Source organism: Pteropus medius, unplaced genomic scaffold (genome assembly GCF_902729225.1).
Source record: "Pteropus medius unplaced genomic scaffold, Ma_sr-lr_union100, whole genome shotgun sequence".
NCBI lineage: Eukaryota > Metazoa > Chordata > Mammalia > Chiroptera > Pteropodidae > Pteropus > Pteropus medius.
Genome location: NW_024346667.1, coordinates 3,512,114 through 3,538,331, shown reverse-complemented (window position 1 = coordinate 3,538,331; position 26,218 = coordinate 3,512,114). Strand labels below are relative to the sequence as shown.

At 38.5% G+C, this 26,218-nt stretch overlaps 1 protein-coding gene across 7 annotated transcripts in view; it reads right to left on the bottom strand.

Annotated features, from left to right (window-relative positions):
* KIF13B (kinesin family member 13B) overlaps positions 1 to 15,858 on the bottom strand; it is a 167,371-nt gene extending 151,513 nt beyond the window's left edge. For all 7 annotated transcript variants that reach the window (XM_039875850.1, XM_039875853.1, XM_039875855.1 and 4 more), the window contains exons 1-2: positions 15,700 to 15,858; positions 7 to 100 (exon numbers count right to left, since the gene is read on the bottom strand). In XM_039875850.1, the coding sequence (XP_039731784.1) occupies positions 7 to 100; positions 15,700 to 15,754 (149 nt within the window). In that variant the 5' untranslated portion in view covers positions 15,755 to 15,858. The remainder of the gene's footprint in view (positions 1 to 6; positions 101 to 15,699) is intronic.
* Between the last annotated feature and the right edge of the window lie 10,360 nt (positions 15,859 to 26,218).

The following is a 26,218-nucleotide window of genomic DNA, read 5'->3' as shown; positions in this document are numbered from 1 at the left end:
ACTTACCGGGCATCTCCTTTAGAAAGATTAGTATTTACAGGATTAAGAATAACCTTGTTTGCATCTACATCCACCACACATTTGGTATGCAAGTCAATTTCTGCAGATAAAAAAAAGGGGGGGACAGGGAAAATAGTCATTTTTTAAAGTAATTACTTCAGAAAAAGCATTTGACAAAAATCCCACACTCTTTCATGATAAACACACTCAACAAACTAGGAATAGAAAGGAACTTCCCCAACCTCATAAAGGGGATCTACAAAAACCCACGGCTAACATCACAGTCGATGGTGAAAGGTTGAACAGCTTTCTCTCTAACACCGGGACTAAGATAAGGATGTCTACTACTGCGACTTCTATTCGGCGTTGTACTAGAGGTTCTGGTCAGGGCAGTTAGGCAAGAAAAAGAAATAAAAGGCATCCAGATTGGAAAGAAAGAAGTAAAACTATCTCTATTTGCAGATGGTATGATCTTGTGGATAGAAAATCCTAAGGGATCCACTAAAAGACAACTAGAAGAAACAAGTTCTGCAACATTACAGGCTAAGATCCATATACAAAAATAAGTTGCATTTCTACATACCAGCAATGAAAAATCCAGAAATAAAGCTATGAAAACAACTTCATTTATAATGACATCAAAAAGATTTAAATACAAAGGAATAAATTTAAAAGAATTTCAAGATAAGTACACTGAAAATTTTGAAACATCATTGAAAGAAATTAAAGACTTAAACAAATGGAAAGACATCTTATATTCATAAATTGAAAAACTTAATACTGTCAAGATGGTAATATTCCTCAAACTGGACTCCAAGATTTAAGGCAACCCCTATCGAAATCTCAGCTGGCTTTTTTTTCTTTCCAAAATTAACGAGCTGATCCTAAAATATATACGAAAGTGCACACAATCCAGAATAGCCAAAACAATCTTGAAAAAGAAAAACAAAGTAGAAAGACCACACTCACCAATTTCAAACTTACTACAAAGCTACAGTAATCAAGACAGTGTGGTGCTAACGTTAAGGAAAGAAGGATAGACAGATCAATAGAACAGGGAATCCAAAAATATATTGTCACATTTATGGCCAAATGATGCCGAGACAACTGGATATCCACGTGCAAGAGAATGAAGTCAGACCCCTTCCTAACACTATATATAAAATTCAACTCGAATAGGTTATAGACATAAATGTGCAAGAGCTAAAACTATGAAACTCTTTGAAGAAAATGTAAGAGTAAATCCACATGACTTCGGATTAGGTTATAGTTTCTTAGACACCAAAAGCAAAAGCAATAAAAGAAAAAATAGATAGATTGGACCACTTCAATATGAAAAACTTTTGTGCTTCAAAGGACACCAGAAAAAAGTAAAAAGACAACCCACAGAATCAAGAAAATATCTGTAAATTAGATATCCAACAAGAGACTTGCATGAGAAAATATAAAGAACACTAACAATTCAATAATAAAAAGACAGATAACCCAAATTGAAAATGGACAAAGGATCCAAATGGACATCTTTCAAAAAAAAGATATAAAAATAGCCAATAAGCACAAGAAAAGATGCTCAACATCATTAGACACTGAGGAAATGTAAATCAAAACAACAATGAGATACCACCTCGCACCCACTAGCATAACTATAGTTAAAAAGACAGGTAATAACAAGTATTGGCAAGGATATGGAGAAATTGGAACCTTCCCTCATAACTGGTAGGAATGTAAAATGGTGCAATCACTTCAAAAAACAGTTCGGCAGTTCCTCAAAGGTTAAACACAGTTAGCATGTGATCCAGCAATTCCCAGTCCTAGATATATAGCCAAGAGAAAAGATAACCTACGTCCACACACAAGCTTGTACATGAATGATCATAGCAATATTATTTGGCTATTCATAATAGCAAAAAAAAAATAGAAACAAACCAAATGTTTATCAAATAATGAATAAATAAAGGTGGAATATCTATAAAATGGAACATTATTTGGCAATTAAAAGGAATAATACTAATACATACTATAACGTGGATGAAGCTTGTGCTAAGTGAAAGAAGCCAATCACAAAAGACCACATATTACATGATTCCACTTATTTCAAATGTCTAAAATAGGGAAATAGAGATAGAAAACAGACTAGTTCTTGCCTAGGGCTGGGCTGTGACTGCTAGTGGATATGATTTTCTTCTGGGGTGATGAAAATGTACTAAAATTGACTGTGCTGTAGTTGCATAACTGCATGAGCATAATAAAAACCAGTGACTTGGTCAAACTGTATGACATGTAAATTATGTCAATAAAGCTTTTTTTAAAGTATAGGCCATATCATATTTATGTTCTCATATTTTTATATTCTTTTATTTTTCTGACCCAAAGTATTAAACTGTTTCTGTTTGCCTTATCTCTACTACCCAAAGATATGCTCTAAGAAAGGAGCTGCCCTCCACTGTAGTTATTTTGTGTTTTCCAAAGAACCTTGGCCAAACGTCAATGTCATACTCACTATAACTTTAAAGTATTTCCAGTGCCAGGAAAGATAATTTCTTTTTGTTTGTTTGTTTTGTTTTAACTTATATAACTGAGACAAATAAAAATAAAAAATTCCCTCCCTGTGCCTACCACAACTCAGCTTTTCTCATATCAGATATTCTACGCTGGTTTTCACAAAAATAACCTAGAAGCACAAAAAATGTAGTGGTCTTTTTTTTTTTTTTTTTTAGCCAATACATTTTTCAGGCAAAGAGAACTGAAAGGAAAACATCAGAGTTATGTTTTACCTACGTATGGAAACCTAACTGCCAAAAAAGCACATGTGCCACTATAGCCAACTAGCATTAAAGCCAATTTCTTAATGCTTTGTGTTTAAATTCTTTCTAGACTATCATAGAAAGGCTGCAAAAAAGTTTTAGCCATACTGGAAAAAAATTTCAAATTCCTTTTTTTTCAGGCCCAGAGTTCAAGAAAGTTTGCAATCACCATATTTTGTCAATACTACCCTTTAATGGTCTCTGACCATATTGTATTAGCTGACTCTTTACAGTCAAATCTGTATTATACACAAATGCATTATCAACTCTCCGGAAACTGTACTGTGACTCAGAATCTACTATCTCACTAACCACCACAAAGGTTTCTTATTAGTTTCTTGCAAGAAAGTGTGGTTTGAGCAAAGGAGCTGCATGTATAGCTCTGTATGCAAAAGTATACATCCAGAATGCATGCCTGAAAAACTGTAAATCAATATTTCCCCCACAAGTAGTACTTTGCCTTCACTTCAAATGGTCTTGAATTGAAAAGAGACCCAAACATTTTCCTTCAATATTTGTATGCTTTTTCCCTTTTTCACAGGTCCTCCCTCCTCTCCTTCATGACTTCATTAGATACAATAATTTGGAAGCATTAAATATCATAAGAAAGAAACCAACCATTGGAATATCCTATATAATACAAAGAATCACCTAATAACTAACATATCAAACCTAAACTCATTTTGTCCTGAAAAGTGCAACTCTTACAAATGTCTCTACATCTAACTTCAATCAAAGGTGGCTTTTAAAATATCAACAACTATCCTCTCTTCTTTATTAGCTCAGTTTTAATTATCAAACAAAATTCCCACCTCAACTCTGTTGATTGGTACATAGATATTAAGAGAAGGCTTTTTAGAAGACTGTTTAGAATATGGGTGGAAAGCCTAGGACACACACCCAAGCAAATAAATCAGTGAGTTTGAAGAGTTTAGGGATCAAATATATGAAAAGTATTTTAATATAAATGCTATAGTTAGTGTACTATCAAAAGTTACAAGCTGATTGAACTAAATTATACTGCTGCAAGATTCTAAATATAACACATTCTCCATGGAAAACTTCTTGCTCTATACAGCTTAGAAAGCAGAGCAGTGATTAGACAGCAGTCAAAAATGTAGGCCTTAAATTTAATCTGAATTTAAAATGTTTTAATAAAAAAAAACCAACACCAAAAATCTAAAAGATAAACATCTTCTTCTTTGTTTGCAACAATACTTAAGATTAAAAAGAGCCTAGCTGCTATGCACACTGCTTTCCCAACACAGCGCTGACGTACACCCATGTTCATAGCAGCATTATTCGCAAGAGCCAAAAGGTAGAAGCAGCCCGACTGACCAGTGATAAATAAATGGATAAACAAAACGTGGTATATACATTTAACATAATATTATTCAACCCTAAAAGAGAATGAAACTTTGCTAAAACATGAATGAACCTTGAAGATATCACGCTAAGTGTAATAAGCAGTCACAAAAGGGCAAATACTGTATAATTACACTTAGATGAGGTGCCTGGAGTAGTTAAATTCATAGACAGAAAGCTAGAGGGTTGTTGCCAGGGACTGGACTAAAGATTCATGGGGACAGGGTTTTATTGTTGCAAGATAAAAAAGTTCTAGAGAAAGATGGTGGTAACGGTTGCACAACAGTGTGAATGTACTTAATGCCACTGAACTGTACACTTAAAAATGGTTTATGCTATGTACGCTTTACCGCAATAAAAAAAAATAGCACCAAATATTCATCATTATTATAAGTAACACATGGACAACAATTTATTCCTAGTGAAGCCCAAAATAACAAGATTGGGATTTAATTAGTGCTATGTCTGGAAACCAATAAAAAACCAGAGTGATCTTAAAGTTAAGTACTTTAAGTTCATATCATGACTAATTAAGCTTTATTTATAGTACTCAGCACCACGAATGCTTTGATGTATCCATAAGTCCTTTAAAAAGAAGAAAAATTTACTCCTCTAACATTAAAGATCCCATATTATTTTCCAAACAGGATCCCTCCTAGGTCAAGTTCCTCAAGTTGAATATTAAAATATCTACAGCTGACAATTCAGTTTATTCAGCCAGCAAATTAGTCACCTCATAAAGTGAACAATAATTTGAAACGAGTCTTTCTTCAATGCACAAATCGGCTAAGGCTCATTCCCCAATGACATCATAGTAAAAGATGGGCAGGGCCTGGGAGACTCCCTTTACATAACTCATGTTCCATGCATCATTCTCAGTGTGGACAAAATAATTCTGAGTTGCCTACTTAATAATCTGCTTTCTAAATCTCCAGAAAGTTAAAAAATTAGGTTCAAGTCGAATCTACTACTTAGAAATATAAATGTATCTCCCTTTACCTACCCGTCACAGTCCTAAAAAACTAACTACAAATTACTCTTAAATTGATAAAAATCCATTTTTAAAATGAAGACAAATTATTTGTAAAAGTCACATTTTAATTAAATTGCAAACTGCATGCTATATATGGTTCTATTTTAAACTGTCATAGTCCTAATACTTTTACATGTCTATGCATATGTAAATAAAATATTCACCACTAATAATTCATGTACAAAGGACTTGTTTTACCAACTGAAATGTAATATTTTTAGTGGCAGATAGAGAATATGACTTACACTTCTTTACTATACTTAAAAGTTGCTTAAGGCCCACTGACCCAGGGAAAAAAAGTTATGTGATGCTACATAGGTAAAAAGCAAACTAGATAATAAGAGATATACAAAATATCCTAATAACCTATTTTTATGTTTTTACCAGTGAATGGGCAAATCTATTCAATAAATAAAAAATAAAATCTAACTAAGCTATAATATGACTAAAGAGAAGACTTAGGGATGAAGGAAGAGCCAACGCAGGATCCCTGATAAGGGAAAGAGAAGTTATAGCATGAAAATAATTAAAAGTCTTATGTGGCAAAAAAACACAAATGTGTATATTCAAGAAACTAATCAACCTCAGAGGGCTAGGAAATAGGTATATAAAAACTTACAAGGCAAAACTAGAATAGCCAAAGCAATCTTCAAAAATAACAAAGCAGAAAGACCGCACTCACCAATTTCAAACATACTACAAAACTATAGTAATTAAGACAGTGTACTAACATAAGAATAAATCAATGGAATAGAATTGAGAGTCCAGAAATATACTGTCACATTAATGGTCAACTCTTTTCCACAGGGGTGCCAAGATAATCCAACGGGGAAAGTATAGTCTTTTCAACAAATGGTGCTGGGACAACTGGACATCCACATGGACAAGAATAAAACTAGACCTCTACCTGACGCCATGTTCAAAAATTAACTTTGAATGGATCAAAGACCTAAATGTAAGAGCTATAATTATAAAAACCCTTAGGAGAAAACATAGACATAAATCCATGTGACCTGGGGTTAGATAATGGTTTCTTAGATATAACATCAAAAGTGCTGGCAACAGAAGAAAAACTAGATTAATTGGACCACATCAAAATGAAAAACTTTTGTATTTCAAAGAGGACACCATTAAGAGAATGAAAAGGCAACCCACAAAAATCAAGAAAATCTTTGCAAATCATATATATGATATGGGACCTATGAACACAATAATAAAAAGAAAACCTAATTTTAAAAATAAGAATAGAGTTTTTAAAGAGCTCTCACCAAAGATATATGAATGGCCAATAAACACATGAAATGATGCTCAATAACATTAGACAATGAGATACCACTTCACACCCACTAGGATAGCAATAATCAAAAAGAGGGACAACAGCAAGTGTTGGCATAAACGTTGAGAAACTGTAACCTTCATACATTATTGGTGGGAATGTAAAATGGTGCACTCACTTTGAAAAACAATTTAACAGTTTCTCAAAGTTCAAGTTATTATATGACCAAGCAACTCCACTTTTACGGATATATATACCCAAGAGAAATGAAAATATACATCCATACAAAAACTTATAAACAAATTTCACAGCAGTATTATTCATAATAACCAAGCCAAATGCCCATCAACTGATGAATGGGCAAACAAAATACAGCATATCCATATCACAGATTATTCTGCTTTAAAAGGAATGAAGTACTGATTCATGTACAACATGGATAAACACTGAATGCATTATGCCAAGTGAAGTCAGATACAAAAGTCTATATATTGTATGATTTCATTGATATGAAATGTCCAGAATAGGCAAATCCAGAGAGACAAGAATCAAACTAGTGGTTGCCAGGGGCGGCGGGGAGGAGGAGGGTCGACAGTGACTGCATATGAGAGAGAGTCTCTTTGGGATGATGAAAATGTTCTGGAATTGGACAGTGGTGATGGTTGCGTCACTCTGCAAATACACTAACAGCCACTGAATTGTACACTACTGATATGTGAATTACAGCTCATACCTTAAAAGGACTGACCCCACTGTCCTCAACAGATATAAAACATGGTTAGAGGCCTCTGACCACATTTCTAAACACTCACTACTCTTGAGACCTCAGCCAACCCAATTCTTCTTACTCTTAATAACCTAACATTCTACCTCATCAAGAAAATTAAGCACTCCAAGGCTCTTCCATTACATAATTATTCTCTTCCTCCCAAAATTCAAAAACTTCCCTCTCTATAACGAGGCTCAAACATCTCCTAGACTTTAAAAAAAGAAAAAAACAAAAAAAAAAAAAAGACCTGTTCCTAACTACAGCTCTGGATACCACTCTTTACCCTTTTCCTGTTATATGGAACTTCATGAAAGACTATTCACGTATACTCGCTGCCTCCGTATGGGCATGCTCACATATTTCTCAGCTTACTACCTACACACCAACACTAATTCATTCATTCTGTCAAAATTATTCTTCTGAAAATTTACCATTAACTGCCATGATCCCAAATCCACTGAACATAATTCAGTGTTATACATACAATTCCTGTGATATCTGACAACTGGCCATTCATTTTTTGACACAGTTCTTCCCCTGGGCTTCCATATAATTTTCACCTGCTTATCCTTATATCTCTCTTCTTGGTCTCTGTGATCTCCTCCTTCCAAATTAAGAAAACACCTTAATTTGGTGTTTGTCCTATCTCCTAAATATAGTAACGACGCCCAAATCTGCATGTTATCCCGTTTCTCAGTTTCAAATCCACATATACAAACTTCTGGATCCACCCGCTTGGCTGCACCTCTTCAGACACCTAAAACTCAACAATTTTGTTGAGTTTCTTCCAGCCCGGCACTATATCTTAGTCACAGTTATAGGTGCGGTTGTGTGGCACATGATAAATAATGACTAAATATTTTGGATGTTCAAGAATAGAACTCGTCATTTCCCACACATCCATCCTAAAACCTGCTTCTCCTATACTTCTGATCTCAGTTAATGACAGCAGCATTCATTCACTTAGTCATCTAAATCAGATGTTTGCAGTCTCCCTATATTTCCTAAATTTCAGTTGCTTTCATGCCACCTTGGCACATTATTGCTGGATAAATCGAGAATGCAAAGCCATAAATGCTCTTTACCCAGCCCATCTCTCAGAAATGTGTTTGCAGCCAGCGTAGGTCTTCCTTCAGGACAAAGAACAGGCTTGCTTATCATTTTAAAGCAATGGATTCCCCAAGTTCAGTGTTCCTCAGATGCAACATAAACCCACTGCTTGCGCTACATCCATCTCGACTCCTCCACATGGCCCCTGCAAAATCTGCAGGCAAGAGGAACTGCTCACCCTGCTTGCTGTGCCACAAGTAAGTCCTCTGACCAGAAGCCCCAGCAGTCTCATGTCTTCTACCAGGATCCCTGAAACAGCAGCAAGCTAACTTACTAGCTTGTGGGCAGGGTAAAGACACATAAATTAATTTACCATCCTAAAGCATCACTCTAACAGTGCCACTGTTCTATTCGAAAACCTATAGTCACTGTACTTCTCAATGTTTGAGACCCTTCTTAATCGCGTTGTACCTCAAAATAACTTCATATCCCTCTAATTCCCTATAAATCTCTCTAATTAAAAAAGGCCAATTTCCATCACTCTTCCCATCCCTCACGTCCTATACCCTCTCAGCCTGTCCAAGAAAGCACGGAATTTAAGAGCTGGGGCTCTGGAGTTGAACTGCCCAGGTTCTAAGTACCAGTTTCTCCACTTCATACCTATGTGATTTGGGGCAAGTTGCTAAGGTTGTCAAAATTCCCATTTTCTCATCTGTAAAATGGAGCTACAGTAGAAATGCTTCCTAGCACTTGTTGTGAAGATTAACTGAAATAATCTAGTTCAGTGCTCAGCACCATGTCAGCATAAAACCACCTCTCGATAACTGTTAGTTATACAGATACTGTCTACTTCCTGCTGTCTGAATTTTTATGGCTAACCTCCTCTCTTTTCTTGCAAATGTCTTGCTCATTTCTACATCCACATTTTTCTAATGCCAACAACTCCTGTTATGCATCCCCAATGCCGTGCCTTCCTCCCTGACCATTGCCATCATCTCATTCCTCGTTGTTCTGAAGGCCCGCCCCCATTTTTAAGTTCATAATGCATTGTCGTCACTGCACTGTGCACATATTCTTAAAATTGACTCACCTGTGCATCTCTTATTACCAACAAGACAGTGAGCACCTTTGCTCAAAGATCATGCCTTATGCTTCTCATATAACCTCTTTGGAAATTATGTAAATTCAGGAATGTAAGGTCCCCTCTTAAAGATCATCATAGTCAATATAGTAGTAAAAACACAGGCTTTAAGTAGATGAAAATAGGTGAAATTCAGGCTCCAAAATACTGGTTTTTGGTAATTCTGGGGGAGTTACTTAACCTCTCTGACAGTCTGTTGAATAGAAATTCTGTATCTTTTTCAAAGTCTTGTTTGAAGAATAAAATAACTAATAAAATGTATCAAACTCCATAGCTCACGAATAGGAATCTCTCTCAAAAAGTGGCTATTATTTTTCTTCAATCAATATGTGTTGAATTGAATGGGTTAATCAATACCATCTTTTAAAGACATCTGTAGCTTCTGAGAGTTAAAGCCCAGTGCCAATTCAGTCATGGATTTGTGTCCCGTAGATGGTTAGCTTCGCACACTTCTCCCTAGATTACACTACTCATCTTTGCCAAGTGTTTTTTAAGAACATGCTCTGCTGAACACAAGACCTGATCAGCAAGCATAAAGATCAATAATAAATCCATTTCCATTCAATAAACATCTCAATTCATTTGCTTAATGAATAGTCTTGTCAATGGCTTCTTCCATCTTCAATACTGACACCTGGGAAAGTGAGACATCGGTCATTGTTTTACGGAGGGGAGGGGGTAAAAGTAAATGTCAATTCAAACAAATTTTTATTTTATTTTATTTTATAAACTTGTGCTTTCTTCTGCAAAAACCTATGGCTCTATGTGTATAAATCCCAATTTCAGGCACCAAGTTGACAGCAGAAACAAAAGAATGTTGTAATAGATGTGTGTCTCATTAACATATCAAGCAGATGCCAGTAAAACAAGTATCTTCTGTTTTAGAAAATATGCCAGAAATTTCCATCCATAGTCATCCTTAACTCCAACATCGGTTCTCCCTGAGGCCAAAGAACCACCATTGGCCTCAGGGTCAAAAACATCTTCCTGTTTTAAAAAGATTCTCTAGTCCTACCCTGCCCTTCATTTCTTAAGGATTACCTGTTTCTCCACTGACAAGGGCCTTCTAAGCTTCCTCCTACTTCCTCCTACTTCCTCCTACTTCCTCATTTTTACCTTGTCTTAAATTTTTTTTTTCAATTACAGTTGACATACAACATTGTATTAGTTTAGGTGTACAACATAGCAATTAGACATCTATATAACTTACAAAGTTATCTTTATAAGTTTAGCACCATACATAGTTATTAAAATATTATCGACTATATTCCCTATGCTGTAGTTTACAGCCCCGTGACTATTTTTATAACTGCCAATTTGTACTCCTTAATCTCTTCACCTTTTCCACCCAGCCCCCCAACACTCTTTCCATCTGGCAACCATCAGTTTGTTCTCTATAATTTGTTGCTGTTTTGTTTGTTCATTTAGCTTTTTAGATTCCACAAATAAGTGAAATCATGTGGTATTTGTCTTCTTGTCTGACTTATTTGAAAAGGAAACCCTCGTACACTGTTGGTGGGATTGTAAACTGATGCAGCCACTGCGAAAAACAGTATGAAGTTTCTTCAAAAAAATAAAAATAGAACTACTATATAACCCAGCAATTTCACTTCTGGGCATCTATCTGAAGAAATCCAAAACACTAATTCAAAAAGATAGATGCACCCCCACTTCACTGCAGCATTATTTACAATAGCCAAGATATGGAAGCAACTTCAGTTTTACCTTGTCTTTTGATTCACGACTGCTAACTTGGTTTTGACCGGGCCTCCTTATTCTTTCTATTCACAGGGCTTCATTTTCGCCATGCAATCTTAAATGTTGCCCAGCTATGCCCAGAATCAAGTCATCTACTCAGGCTTTCAATCTTGCCCTGCGTGCTGACAATATTTCTCCTTTATGCTGTGTCCAAGACCCACAGGAAGTTCTACAAAGCTGAATTAGAGCACATGGACCAGTCATCCTAAATCTAGATTTCTGGGCCTAGCTAGCATCAGAGCTCACTGCAATTTCACCCTGCCTTTCTAATCTCATCCTTCCTTAATCAGTCTCACAGAACCTTCTTTTCTGGCAGGCTCAGCTAGTTTCTGCTGCCTGAACTTGCCTAGCTCATTCCCGGCTCTGTGCCTCTGCTCTCGGGCCATACTCCCTCCTCAGCCATACACCCTCCTACCTGGTGCCCATTTCCAATTACAAGCGCCCTCTTCCAAGTCCAACTAAAGTTCTCTCTCCCTAGAGAAGCCTTCCCTAATCACCCGGCTTCCAGAGCTCTTTCACTCCTCTGAATTCCTATGTTTCCTTATCACTCCCCTGGCGATCTGCTATAGGTGTTTACCTTTCAATCTTATCTATTCACATGACACTCATTTCCTCATGAGCATGAACCATAAAGCACGCTTGAAAAAGCTAAAAGCTACAATACTAGACAACACAAGAGAAAGTTTTTAGGAAATAAAATTCTCTCGACAAGACCAATCAATCTTTTTTCATGTTTCTTTCTGGCCCTTACCCATTCTTGTTTACATTTTTATGTAGTAATAATCTTAGAGTAGATTCAGTGACTAGGCTGAAGAGATTCAAAACAGTTACACATCCCGTTTTACATTCTGCTTTTACTTCTAACATAGAAAACAGCCTTCCTTGTTAAATGGTTTTGATTTTCATCATTTTTAATATCTATATAATAGTCTTTCCACTGAGATACTGGACAGCGATTTACTTAAGCACTGACTCTATTAGACATCACATTCTTCTCTTTTTGTGTCTTTCACTGCATCAGGTACTGTAAAATGCAAAGTAGACCCTTTGAGAAATGCCTGTTGACAAATAAATTTATCGTCCAAGCTTCCTAACACCTGCAATAACCCATTTTACTGCTTTTCTCTCTAGCTAAATTTCTACTGTAATTTCTGGTTTTACTAACCTTAGGCTAGATAGATAGAGCAAAGGTGTTTTCCCAACACTTTTTATATAGATTTATTGATTTTGGTACTTGATCTTCTACATATTTAAATATAGGAAGCCCCTTGAAGAAGGGCGCTAAGATCCTATAATAACTGATATAAACTAGAGATATCTGGCAGGCACTCAATAAATATTAAATATTTTCTAAACCACCTAAAGTTATAAAAGATCAAATTTCTGAACAGGAGAGTATCGCCGATCTAGCTAATACCATCAATTATGCTTATAAAACTTTTAGCTCATGTAATAATTAGAATGATAAATAATGTATAAATGGGTGTTCTTTATAGTATATTGAAGAACACAACCAGAGTCACCTGGTGAGCTGTACAAGTCTGAAAGATAACATGAAAGACAAACAATATTTGCAAATAGAACTTCAAGAGCTCGTGACCAAACAAGTTTACCCTTTATCTTTAGCTTGTTTAAGTTCATATTTCAGATGAACAAAAGCAAAATTAAAACTATGTAAGATTACATATGCATGTGAGCACAAAGTGGAAAGGAAATAAAGAGTATGAACTGCCAAGATGGAAGATTTCAGAGACTTTTCCATTCTTAGTTTTTGTCTGTTTTGTTAGTATAATGTTAAAATGTATAACAAGAAAAATATTTCTGACAAAAGCATATTCATTAGCCATTACATCTCTTGCTATTATTGCAAGAGATTAGGGCCTAATGCTTAATGTTCAAATGACTAAGTTTCCTAAACCCCCAAAGAATTTAGCAAAAAAAGATTGACTCTTATTTCAATGATAAATGTGAAATAATAAACCAACTACCTTAACACTTAAGCACAGTCAGATACTGAATCACATGAAGAACTTAATGGCATACTAGAAGCTTCTTGCAAATTTATGGCATACTAGAAGCTTCTTGCAAATTTTAGATTTTCCTCAAAGAGTAGCTAATGTGAGTCCAAATATCAGAGTCTATACAATAAAACTACATCATCCCAGTAATCCATCCTCGTCTCATCCTTATTTGTGAAGAGTGATTTCTGAAGTTGATTCCAGCACTAATTTGCTGCAAGAAACAATTATGACTAAAAGTTTATTATCCAATCATAAACTATAATCTAATACACTAACTTTCCCAAAAATAATAATTGGTCAAAGTGATATTATTTTCAAAATTACTGGAAAGGAATATGTTTTAACCTTTTTAAACAAACTCTAGATAGAAGTTTAAATATTTCTGGCTTTAGATTTTCACCCCATTGTATTCCATAACCTCTAGATTTACATAAATGACTACTTCATGACAAAAATAGAAATAAAACCAATTTTATTATCTGTTGTAATCCCTGAAAAATCTCATGTGCATTCAGGAATTATAAGGCTAGGTAAGAGATGGCATGAAAGGAATGGAGCAATTCACCACAAATAATGCACTTCTATTTATAGGGATAATGAATCTGTGTGTAAACCGTAATTTTAAAATGGGTTCAGCTAAAGAAACAGCTAACATCTATTCCATAGCTAAAATTATTATTCTATGCATCCCTCAAAACTCAGATACTGACAATTATTACAATCTAATTAATGACAATTTATAAAAAGGAGAATACTTTCCCTCAAAAATTGAAACCCATGGGGGTAGGAGAAGAGGGTAGGGTTCTGAAATAGGTCTTTTGTGGTGGTTGGTTAGCTAGCTGCCTCTTTTTAGCACTGACATTTCCAAGTTAAAAAGAAATTTTAAGAATGTGCTAAAATCATCCTTTCAGAATCAAATCCAAGGTCAGTTGTGTTTCATGTGGCTTGTTTTTTTAGGTGTTTCCTAATCACTGTGATGGTGATTAAGCTTAAGGTGAATATAAATACAGATGTCTGAACACTGAAGAACAGAAGCTTTTGAACACTTTCAAAGTTCCTCTAAGTTCTTTCATTTTGTCAGAGCATGGAACTAGTGAGGCAGACAGAACTAGTTTAACTTCTCAGGAAAAACTCTGTGTCACCTGATAGCCTTAAGCTGACCTAGCAGGGGCAGAAGGAATCATCAACACGGACAGAAGATATAACTCCCAAGAGAAGAGATAAACCAACTCCCAAAAGAAGGACAAAACAACAAAGCATGTATCAACTGGTTGATCTGTATATTTCACTATATGTAAAAGCCAGCAAAAAAATGGAAAATTGGAAAACAACTCATAACTTCTACAAAGACTTAAACAATATCTGATTATGGACAAAGAAGTGGCAAAATGACTTGCAACATGACTCTGGTACTTAAAAATGATTTTGATTAGTTAAGTCTTATTACTTGAAAAGTCATCTCCTAGGATTATAACAGTGACTCCCAATAATATAACCTTGTACAGAAAGTGTTTTCAAATATATTATCTCATCTAAAGTAACTTGCTCAGTCAAGCTGCTAGTTAAGCATTAAAGCCGAGACCCAGCCCACCTCTCCTTCGATCTCTACACTCCGTTTGACAGTCGAAAGAGGATTTAAAACGTACCCGGTTTATCTGCTTTCTCTACCCTCCCTGCAGAATAGAGAGAATGTCTGATAGATACAATTTCACAAGAATCTTGGCACTTAAACTATTTATTGTTGAGAGATGACGAATATGACTAAAAACAAAAACAAAACTTTAAGTCAAAAAAGCGAGGTAGGGGGACATCTCTTTCACTCAATTTCAAAGTATTTATAACTCTTTGTGGACGTCCAGATTAGAGGAATATAATAAAGTGAAAAAGCAAAGCGAGGAATTTCTGCACTTGAGTACTTTTTCAGGAAGAGCAAACCAAATTCCCTGCCATTTTTCCTGCCGCGGGCCACCAAAGTGCAGAGTGGGGCGACTGGGCCAGAGACTTGGGGCCTCAGGGTCCCTGGCTGTCCCGGCCAGGCCGGAGGGGTGAGGACCCAAGGGGCGGGGGCCGCACTGACAGCTGGAGAGGAGACAGCAGGGACGCTGCGAGGCACGGGCCAAGGGACATGAGCGGCAGAAGGAGGAACCGAGCCTGGGGCGAGGAACAGGGCGCCCCCCAGGAAAGGCAAGGGAAGAGAGAGGGCGAAAGGGCGGCGGGGCGGGCGCTCGGGCGGAAGGGGCAGCGGACCGGGACGTGGGGCCCGCAGCGCCCCGGGACGCGGTGCGGGCGAGGGGAGGGGCGTCCTGCGCAGGCGGGCGGGTGCGGGGGACAAGGTTTCGGGGTGTGCCGGCAGCCCTCCTGCCCGAATACGGACTCCGGGGGCGGGGCGGCTGGACCCCACACGGCGGCCGCCGCGAAGGGAAAGGCGCACCAGGCACCTGCCGCCTCCGCCGCGGTGGCCCCGGGTGGGCTCGGCTCTCACCTCTTCGGTTCATGGGCCTGATCCGGACGGCCACTTTCACTTTGGAGTCTCCCATCCTGCCGCCGCCGCCGAGACTCTCGCTCGGCTTCCGTCTGCCGCGGCCACCGGGCAATTCTTCGGCGCTGACCGGGCGGGAGGGGGGCTACGGACGAGCGAGAGGGGCGGGGCCTGGGGCGGGGCCTGTTGAGGGGCGGGGCCTTGCGCTCCAGCTGCACGACGGGACTTGTAGTCCTGGAACTGGAAGGCGGTCGTGGGTAGGGAGGGGTTTTGGAGGGAGATTTCTGTGAGTGTTGGCTCTCAGGACCTTAGGGCCTTGTAAATGGCCCTCTACCTTTTCACTATTCTTATTTTTATAAGCTATCGATGAGCTGGTGCCTCAGTTGAGAACAAACAATTGAATAATTGGCGTTGGAGCTCTTGCAGCCTCTCAAACTCATTTCTTGCCAATTTAGGGTTTAATCCAGGGCCAAATTATTTTCTCTGCCTACTTTGCCTTCCCTTCTTTTGTTTCCTGAAATCATCCTTCAAGACTAAAGTTAATGTCTCTGGAAGTTTTCATAGATCCACAAATTAACCCCGTAACACCTCACCCACTGCCCTTCTGGTCTAGACCTTGGTCTCTGGAACCCATTTGGGTTCAAATCCCACCTCAGCACTTTCCACCTATGTGACTATATATAAATGATTTGACTGCTCTGTGCTTTCATATGTAAAATAAAGACAATAAGAATGACTACTTTATAGGATTGTTGTGAAATTTAAGTTAGTTAATACAAGTACAGCTCTTAAAAACTCCCTGATGTGTAGGAAGTGCTCAGTAAATGTTAGACATTATTTTTGCTCTCTTATAGCGTTTATGCTGCAACTATTTATGTCGCTCCTATCATATATTTTTTAAACCATTCTTACTTGTATGTGTAGCCTAGCCTGTAGTACAGACCTACTAAACCTTTATTGCGCGAATGGATCAGTGAAACCACACTAAAATTAGCTCTTTCTTAAGCTGTTAAAGAAAAAAAAAAACTCAGAGGCCCAAAATGGCCTCACTCATGCTAAAAGCCCATGACACCAAACCTATATGTCATACCTGATCTAACTGCAATTTCAACCTCCCCCAGAAACATAATCTTAATCAACCAGTACAGAATTTTCTGGTCAAGCACCTGTAAGGTAATGTGTCCTATAGGCCCTCTCCATCCCCCATAGAAAGAAGAGATAATCTGTATAATAAAAACCCATCCCTGTTTTCACCCCCTCCCCCTCAAAAAAGATGTTCCTGTCCATAGTTAATCTTTTCTTTACCTAATAGATCCCTTCCTCCACCCTTCTTCCTGTAAAATCCTCCATTTTGTACAACTCTTCCGAGCGCCCTTCTAGTTGCTAGACGGGATCTCCTCAATTCATGAATCACTTAATAAAGCCCATTAGACCTTCAAAATTACTACATTGAATTTTGTTTTTTTAACAGAGCCCTAGCAGAGACTGCTAACTGGTTGCCTGTAGGTAAGATCTGGCCTGCAAATATGTTCTGTTTGGCCCAACAGTAGTGATCAACGCATGAAAATCAGGAGATTTTTATATGCAATACAGGGCCCACGTGACGTATTGGAAATATGGATTGGAACTGAGGAGCAGTGGTCACCTTTCTAAGACACAGGTCTCTCCAGTTCACCACAGCCCCACTCAGGTCTGCTTTACCACCATATGTCTAGATCCTATGGGTTTATTACACCCGCTTGCTTATTGTTTACATGACAGTACAGAACTCGAACCCATTTTACAGATGAGTAAATACAGAAAGCTGGCAAGACTTGTCTTTGTTACTAAACGTCCTGCTGTTGAAAGAACTTCAACATAAGCAGAGTTGTCAAAAAGGTTAAAAACACCTTTAAGAGCAGTATAATCCTGACACATACCACGACATGGATGAACCATGAAGACATTATGCTAAATGAAATAAGCCAGACACATAAAAACAAACGCTGGGTGATTCCACTTATATCAGGTACCTAGAGCAGTGAAATTCAGAGACAGAAACCTGAATGGTGGTTGCCAGGAGCTGTGGGGGAGGGAGAAATGGAGAGTCAGTGTTTAAAGGGTACAGACTTTTGTTTTGTCAAGATAAAAACAACAATGTCAATGTACTTTATGCCACCGAAATGTACACCTAAAAATGGTTACAAAGGTAAATTCATGCCATGTATATTTTACCACAATTTTCAAACGGTTAAATATAGAATCATGTTGTACATCTGAAACTACTGTTATATGTCAATTCTAGCTCATTTAAAAAAAAAAAGACTAAAAAATAGAAATGCTACCCCAGAAGGCCCTCTTTAAAAGAAGGGGATTTCTTTCTTAGAGGCACTACTCTGAGGTTTCAGGAGGGCCTTCTCAGCTGGAGAAGCAGTGGGTTCTAGCACAGTAAATCTTATGATTTTCACAGCCCAATAAACAAATAAAGCAAGGAGACCCAACATAGAATTGCCAGCTGTTTAATCTTACCAAGTAAATTCTTTAAAAACTAATGCAAGCAACAATTGCTATCTACTATTGTCATCATTTTCTTTTTCAAGGAAGTTCACAAAGAATATATTTTTATGTTGAAATTGTTTGCTTGATGATCACAACTGTCTTTTTGATTTAATTAGCATTGAAAAAACTTTTGTCATAGCTCCTGGACTGATCACCAGAATTGGGTACTCTGGTCTTAACCAAATTTCCTAATAACCATCTCAACACATAGAGGTTATAACAAATAAGAGTTTGCAATGTGCCAAGGTTCCTGGGTATTCATTCTTCACTTTATATGTCTCTTTTAAAAGGGAGAGTGAGAAGGAATGTTCTGATGATAGCCGGAATCTAGCTTTTAAACACAAGCAAGACCAGCAGAAAAGAGAAGTTCCACAGTTTCTATGGGAACATTGTATTCAAATTTAAGTTCAAATTTCAGAGAGGAGAAAGCCCCTAAGGAGTTGAAGGGGAGTGGAGGAGATATAATAGGGAAAAGGTGAGGACTTTCTCTAAAGTTCCAAAACCAGTTCAATAGTCTGGAAACATTGATTGGATGAAAATGATAGTAGCTTCCTAAGAGACTGTAGCGGAAAAACCCCTGTGGGCTATTCTACCTTTTGACTTCTAGTCACAGAAATCTCTCTCTTTTGACTTGTGCTGTAAAAGTGAGGAGAGATGATTCTGAGAGAATCCTGAGAAAGAAACAAATAAGATGCGAGTTACAACCTGCAGCCAAGGAGCTTGGGGCTTTTGCACCAGGTAACTGGAGAGCTGCCCAGTCACCAAGCTGGGCAGCGGAGGGGGCGGGGGGCGGGGGCTCAGCCTCCAACACAAGGAAGGAACAGTCTTGGTTTCTCCTTTTTTGAACTATTAAGAGAAAGAAGAGAAAAAGAACTAGTAAGTAAGCCGCTGCCTTGGGCCTTTGTTGGTAAAGCAAGTACTTAAGATATCAACCAATGCTGCATTCAAGATATTGGGGTTGGTCTGCTTAATGCTGAATTTTAGCTGCGTTGATAAGAGATTTCTCCTTGTTCTGTTTTGTTTTGTTGTTTTACTTTGTGCTGACAGTTGCAAATCCACTTATTCTAAAACTAATTTCTAATTTACTTTTCATGGCTTTGAGCCACCCATTCATCGGTTTCTGACGGGCCCTGTACAGGCTGAGGAAGACATTTCACCCCATTGTCGTAAAATCATGACTTACAGAATAATGATAGCTTAACATATGCTGAACACTCACTGTGTGCTAGACACCGTCCTAAGCATTTTACACGAATTTACTCACTTAATGCTCGCACTCACTCTGTGAGTGATTCCTGTTATTATCCCTGTATTACAGATGGAGAAACTGAGGTCCTAGCATCTTACCCAAGGGCCTTGTGTTGCTGTTGTGACCTTTTCTCCCACTCTCCCTTTTATCACGATGGCAAGTATCTATGTGCAGAGTGCTCAGCCCAAAGAAATTCGAAAAGATCTAATTTTCACAATTCTACTTTCCGAAATAGTTTCTAAAACCCTCTTATTTGTAAAAAGTGAGACCTCTTTATTAGCTTCTATTTTCTGCCTTTAGAAGAAGGATGGAGTGAGCTAATCACTTCATTGAAGCCCAGGACCTCTCCAGCGAACATCAGTATTTACCTGTTTTCCGCAGAGTTGGCTTTGGCAGAGCACTTGGTTTTCCCCAGTTATACCTGTCTCTCCTCCTGTCCCCCCATCTATACTGTGAGCACAAGGAGAGTGTCCTTTTCCAAGTCTCTTTATCTTCAACACCCAGGACATAGCTGTTACTTAGTAGGCAGGCACTTCATACATTTTTAGGAAAGAAGATATTAATACAGTATCATGATTAACCTCAGACAGATTAAATGATTTGCCTAAAATCGTGTAGCTAGTACACCACAGGGTTGGAATGCAAACACAAGTGTTTGTGATTCAAAAAATCTGTGCTGTTTCCACACACAGAAAGGCCATGCCTATGTTTCTTCTTACGTATTTTTCATGTTAGCGTTATCTTTCCTACGTTGTGAATTCCTGAAGCCTAGGTCTCAGTAATAGCAGCTCTCCGTAGCTATTATTTATCAAGCGCTTGTTATGTGCCAGGCATTGTGCCCAGCATCCCATATATATGATCTCATTTAAATATCACAACAATCCCATGAGGTCGGCGCTGTTGTTATAGTCTTTGACAGATGGGCAACTGAATCTTAATAAGGCAAGTTAACTTTGCACACTGGCCTGAGTAAGAATTCTTCGTTGCAAATGTGGAGCCTCCTGTGTGCCTTGCCTGAGCTGTCAGATCATTACCATACACGAACTTGCCTCTTCACTTGGTATCTGGTGCTCTGCTGGGTCCCTCAGCCTTTATTGATACTCTTCATCAAGCACCCACTGGGAGGGCCTCGACCTGTGCTCCTTGTTTTAATTATTTTATTATCTTAGTCAACAAATTTCTCTACTATGTGTTTGGCCATATGGCATTAGGTGCTTCGGCTACAAAGATAAAAAAGATAAGCACTAAGAAGTTGGGTTAGATTTCTGGAAATTTTGCAACTTTTCCCTGTTGTTTTGCTGCCTGTCACCAATGTCTGGGAATCCCCTCTAAAAACAACACCCTAGAAAGCAGGAGATTCAGTATGCCTGGCTTGGGAGATCACGAAAAAGGCAAAGCTAAGGATACACAACCCAGTTCCAGAGCTTGGGGGCAAAGGAGAAATAATAGATGGAGTGGGAAGCTCAGACATAAGAGAAAGCAGTTGGAAAAAAAGAAGACAAAGGAAAGAAACACTAGTCTGCATCTAAGAGTAGCTGCAGGAGCATAAGTTGCAAAAAAAGCTCATGTGGATTCCTTGAAGTCAAAAGCCTTGTCTTTTGTACCTGTTTGTTCCATCCCCATTGCCATCATCCTGTTCTAAGCCCTCCGAAGTCCTTGTTTTCAAAGCCTCTGCATGGCCCCTCCCCAAAAGATACCTCTGAGCAGAAAGTATCCATCCATCCTGCATATGGGACTCACTCTGGAGTCATAGAGTAAGGTTTCTCCTGAAAGAATGAAGCTACAAACTTGTGGGGCTTAGGAGCCTGAATGGAATTGGCCTCGATTTTGAGAAATGTAGATGTTTAGAAGAGTCCTCTTGGATGTTGGAGGTTAAAGATGTTCCCTGAAATGTGCTCGGTGGGGTGGACTCAGGCAAGGCCCTCTTTCCCTAGAATTTCATGTAGAATGCGGTAGGATTTACGAGCCCAGAGAGCAAAGTGTACCTCGTAAACATAGTTACTTATATATCTATCAGTTTCTTTTTTGTTCTCTCTTTGCATTTAGTGACATTTTCTTAAATTTACGTGTCTTTGGCCTGTGCCAAGGGGAAGCAAAGGAAGGGACTTTTGGACAGAGGTCTAAAAGGGAAGAAGTCTACCTCTGAGGCCAGTGTGGTAAAGGCAGTGGGAACTGGGGAAAGACCACAAGAATCAAATCAGAAGTATGAATTTGAGGTTACTGGGTCCTGCTCTGGCAGAGTCCTCTCTTCATAGCAACCTAACAGCCCTGGGTTTTACTTGATTGTGGAAGGAGGCATTCCCTCCTTCCCCCTCACCCCTTTCCTGCTCTCTCCCCTGTTGCTGCCATCTCTCACATCGCCACATTTTTGCTTTGGTTACTCTCACTCAAGCTGCTACCTTTCTTAGGATGCCCTCTGTCTGCCAATTAAAATCTAACCATTCAGGGCTCATTGTCTCCAAAAAGTCATCCTTCGCTAATCCTGCACGCAATACTGTTTCCCTTCTGGAAACTTCCCTAACATTGTACCATATTAGTATCAGGTTAGACACCGACTTAAATAATGTATGTAGGTCTTGTCTTCTCCAATCAGACGGAGGACTCAGCAGCAGGATGATGTCTTCTCACCTTGGGTACGGCTCACAGTGACGAGACCGCAGCTGACGTGATCTATAACGGGTGAGTGAATTGTTCCTGTGTAAAAAGCACGAAGGTGGAAGAGCCACCAGACGAGAGAAGAGCTTTAAGTTAATTATTTTGACTGAAAATCTAGAGCAATCAGAAATTCTGGGAAAAAAATAAGCAGATAGTGGGGTAGAAGATCTTCAGAACATCAATTTGCCCTCTTTACTGAGGAAATTTCAATCCTTTCGAATCTCTGAAGATCCAGAACTAAAAGCCCTCCCAAAATACACAGACTTCACAGTAGACTCCCCCGAAGTGTTCGCTATCTGTAGGAACATAAATTCACTTTCCTTTTTGTTGAAAACTGTCTCTAAAGAACATCAATAATGAATCCGATAGGCCTCTTCATCTCCATAAATCATTTAGGGACAGAGGTCAGGAAAGGGTACTCTTTTGGTATTATTCAAGGCAGATTGTACAGTTCAGGCCCCATTAGTGAGCACAAAAGAACATCCATAAAATATTCATAGGCTGTGGTACAAAAGCCTTGACTGCTTGGGGGACCCATGCCTGAAGAGTTAGATTAGTCAGATCTATGGCTGCTTCCCTCCACTTTCTTAAACTCAGAGGCTTCCACAGCTCTTCCATCAAGCCGATTTATTTAAAGGGATTTTTTGAAACCACAGGAGATGGGGTGGAGTCAGCAAGAGGTAAACTTTTATGCCCAGGGCTCCAAGCCTCAAGAGAAGCAACTTCACTAGGACGGCTATCTGGAGAAGGAGCAAAAACCTCCCATGAGAAATATTGGACAAAGCTACAGTTGGAAAAAAGAGATATCGCCCAGAAATATACCTGGGAAGTGGATCCCTGCTGTGAAAGACACTCTCCTCCCTTTATTCATTATTGATATTATTTTACCAAATATAATTAAATCTAACCAATATTTGATTGTATATATACAATCAATGCAAGGTGCTTGCCTGTTAAGGAATAAAAAAAGTGAGTATGGCAGACTACATTTCCAGAAGGTTAGAATTTATCTGAAGATAATTACAGTCACCGCTTGGTACCCAAGGGGCATTGGTTCCCGGATCCCCGACAGACACCCAGATCCAAGGATGCTCAAGCCCCTTCGTTGGCCCTCTGGATCGAGTTCAACCAAATTTTGATCTGAGGTTGGTTGAATGCGCGGATGCAGAATCCGCTGATACAGAGGGCCGACTGTCAACGGTTACAGTGGGAAAAATATCCATAGAATTCCTCCTTTGATAGTTGGCCGGTAGTTAAGATCTTGTTTTCTCAGGAAGTTGTCACATATTGCAGCTGCACATGGGTGGGGCCTGAGCCTAGCTGCGGAGAGAAAAGGACCATTCTGAGTCACCCCAGATTCAGATCTAGAAGGTGTCATCTAGGCAGGAAGCATGAGGGTGGGGCCCCCCAATCCTGATACTAGAGAGAAGAGCAGAGCAAATAACCCAGGCTACGATGGATGCCACATGTGGTTTTAATCTTCTAGACACTGGACCTGAAACAGTTAAGGAGAAACCCAACCAAGACAGCTGCGGCCCAGGGACTCTGTGATAGGAGGTTATCTTAGAGTTCATTTTTCTGTGCCACCAAGGGAGACTTTTTTCAGCTGGGACCCGATCTAGAAGCTTTCCTACCCACTAGAAAGCCAGGAGCTGTAAAACCCTCCCAGTGCCCCCGCATGACTCAGAGGCAGCTGAGCAAGGCCTGGAACAGAATGGGGGCAGCTGCACCAGTCTGGCTTCTCTGAGAGGAAAGCAAACCCTCCTTAGAAATATAGAATGATGTGGCCTTCATCTGCCAATATAAATTTCAGACAATTGAAGGCTTCCACGTAAAAACTTGAAAAACTAGAAGAAAATAAAAGTGAATATTTAGTTCATTCAAGCAAAAAAAGAAGTGATCAGTAACAGCACAAGTACAGAGAAACTTGCTCAAATCAAAGCCTATATGGATGGAGTCAGGACTCAAACTGGGGCCTGTAAGGCCATAGCCTAACCCTGCCCGAACGACTTCTTTAAGGAAAAAATAAAAACAGGTTGCTTAGAAAACAAAAATTTCTAAAGTAGGCTCCCCAAATCTTACCAAATATGGAAAGAGCTGGCAGTAAATTAGGAAGTTTTGGAAATATATGACAGACATAGAGTTATAGTCCTAAAGAAGATTTACAAACCAAAAAGAAAAGGACGGAAAGAAGCCAATAAAATTTTGACAAGTGTAACAAACAGGCTATTCCAAAGGAAGAAATATGGACAATAAACATGTGAAAAATGTTCAGTTTCCTTAGTATTAAAGAAATGTACATTTAGCAAAGATGTAGCATTTCTCATCCAACAAATTGGTAAACTTTTATTTATTTTTTAACATTATTTTTTATTTTTTATTTTTTCCCCTTCTGGCCTCTCCCTTGGCAAACTTTTAACAAAAAGTTAATACTTCTTTATGGTGAAGTAAGGTTGGTAAGGTGACCAACTTTTTAGAATGCCAACCCAGGATGCAATCGTACCAGACAAAAAATTAATAATAATATAACATATAATAAATAATTACATATATATGTTATTACCTTAACAAAAATATAAAAAATAGATATTAATTTTAAATTACATATTATTCTGTATTATTACTTTTCTGCTACATAAACGCTATTTAAACAAAACCACAACAAGGCTAGTTAACAAAAACAAGTAGTAGTAATTAATAATAGGACAAATTGAAAAATAATGTATGAGAAAAATTATAACAATATTTTAATAATTTTTTTTGGTTCTCTGATATGGCAATTTATTTTAACTCTTTATTGGATAGTTACAGTTTGTAGTTGGGTAATATATCAACTATCTTTTGTTTTATGTTTTCTGTAGTTTCACTAAAATCTTCATTAAAAAATACAAGAATAAAATCTTCGTACAAATCAACAAGACGATTCGAAATTCCATTTTTCATATCAAAGTACCTAAGTAATAGAATATTTTTGTGTCTGTTTTGAGGAGGGATAAACACTTTTTACTCTCTTAGGTTCAGTAGCTGGGGTTTGTGAATTAAGCTGACGAAAGACCAATTAATAGTAGAAAAGGTACAATTTTTATGTAATATTTACATGCATAGGAGTTCACAGAAAAGAAGTGAAACTCAAAGAGGCAGTTAGACCCAGACGTTTTTGTAACATTTTAACAAAACAAAGGAGGTTTGGGCTTTAAGGGATAACCCAGGAAACATAGGGAGGTGACTAGGACATACGTGAGGGAACTAACGGAAGTAACGGTTATTTTAGTAAGATCTGTCGATGCAATCTTATCTCAGTGTCTTGGTGGTAGGATTGCTCTTCTCTTTCTGGTACAAGGGGCTGGGCGGCGGGGGGTGGGGAAAGCACCTTTTTCAAAGGGAAACTTATGTCCTACTTTCAGGGAGCTAGGAGAGGGCAGAGAGGTGACTTCTGTTCAAAATAATATGCCAGAACGGCATATTTTAGAGTGACAATATTCGGATCCCCTTAATTATGATGATTGTTGCTGCGATCGAACCCATCACTTGATACACTGTGGAAGGAAAGCATAATGGTTGGTTAAGTTCTGCCAGAATCAGCTCTACGTCGTAAGAGGCCAGGACATTTGTTAGCAGCATTCCCTTTTGCTCTCCCACAGGACACTTTAGTTTTAACCTCTGGATCAGGAAATGTGATCGAGGAAAACAATATGCGAATTCATGTTCCATAGCAGAGTGTGCTCACTCACATTCAGTCGTTGGCCGTTCTTTTCCACGAAGCGTTGGTGTCTTTTGGAGAAACAAGAAAGATTTTGATTGATTCAGAACAACTTGCCCTTCTCATCCCGGCCTTTTGAGATTCAGTCTCCATGTGTTTTTATGTCTTCTTCCCCACCATGCCTGACCCAAAATTATTTTCCGCTCCTGTGTCATATGCCCTGTTTTGGTTCCTTACTTCCCTAATCTTGTACCTGTATCCTCCTGTCTGTCATTAAAATGACACCGTAGTTTAGTCTTGTTTTTCAGTGATATCTGGGTCATGCTGGTGTTGGCACTGTAATCTGAACTCTTAGAAAACGTGAGTGCAACTTTCAAGAT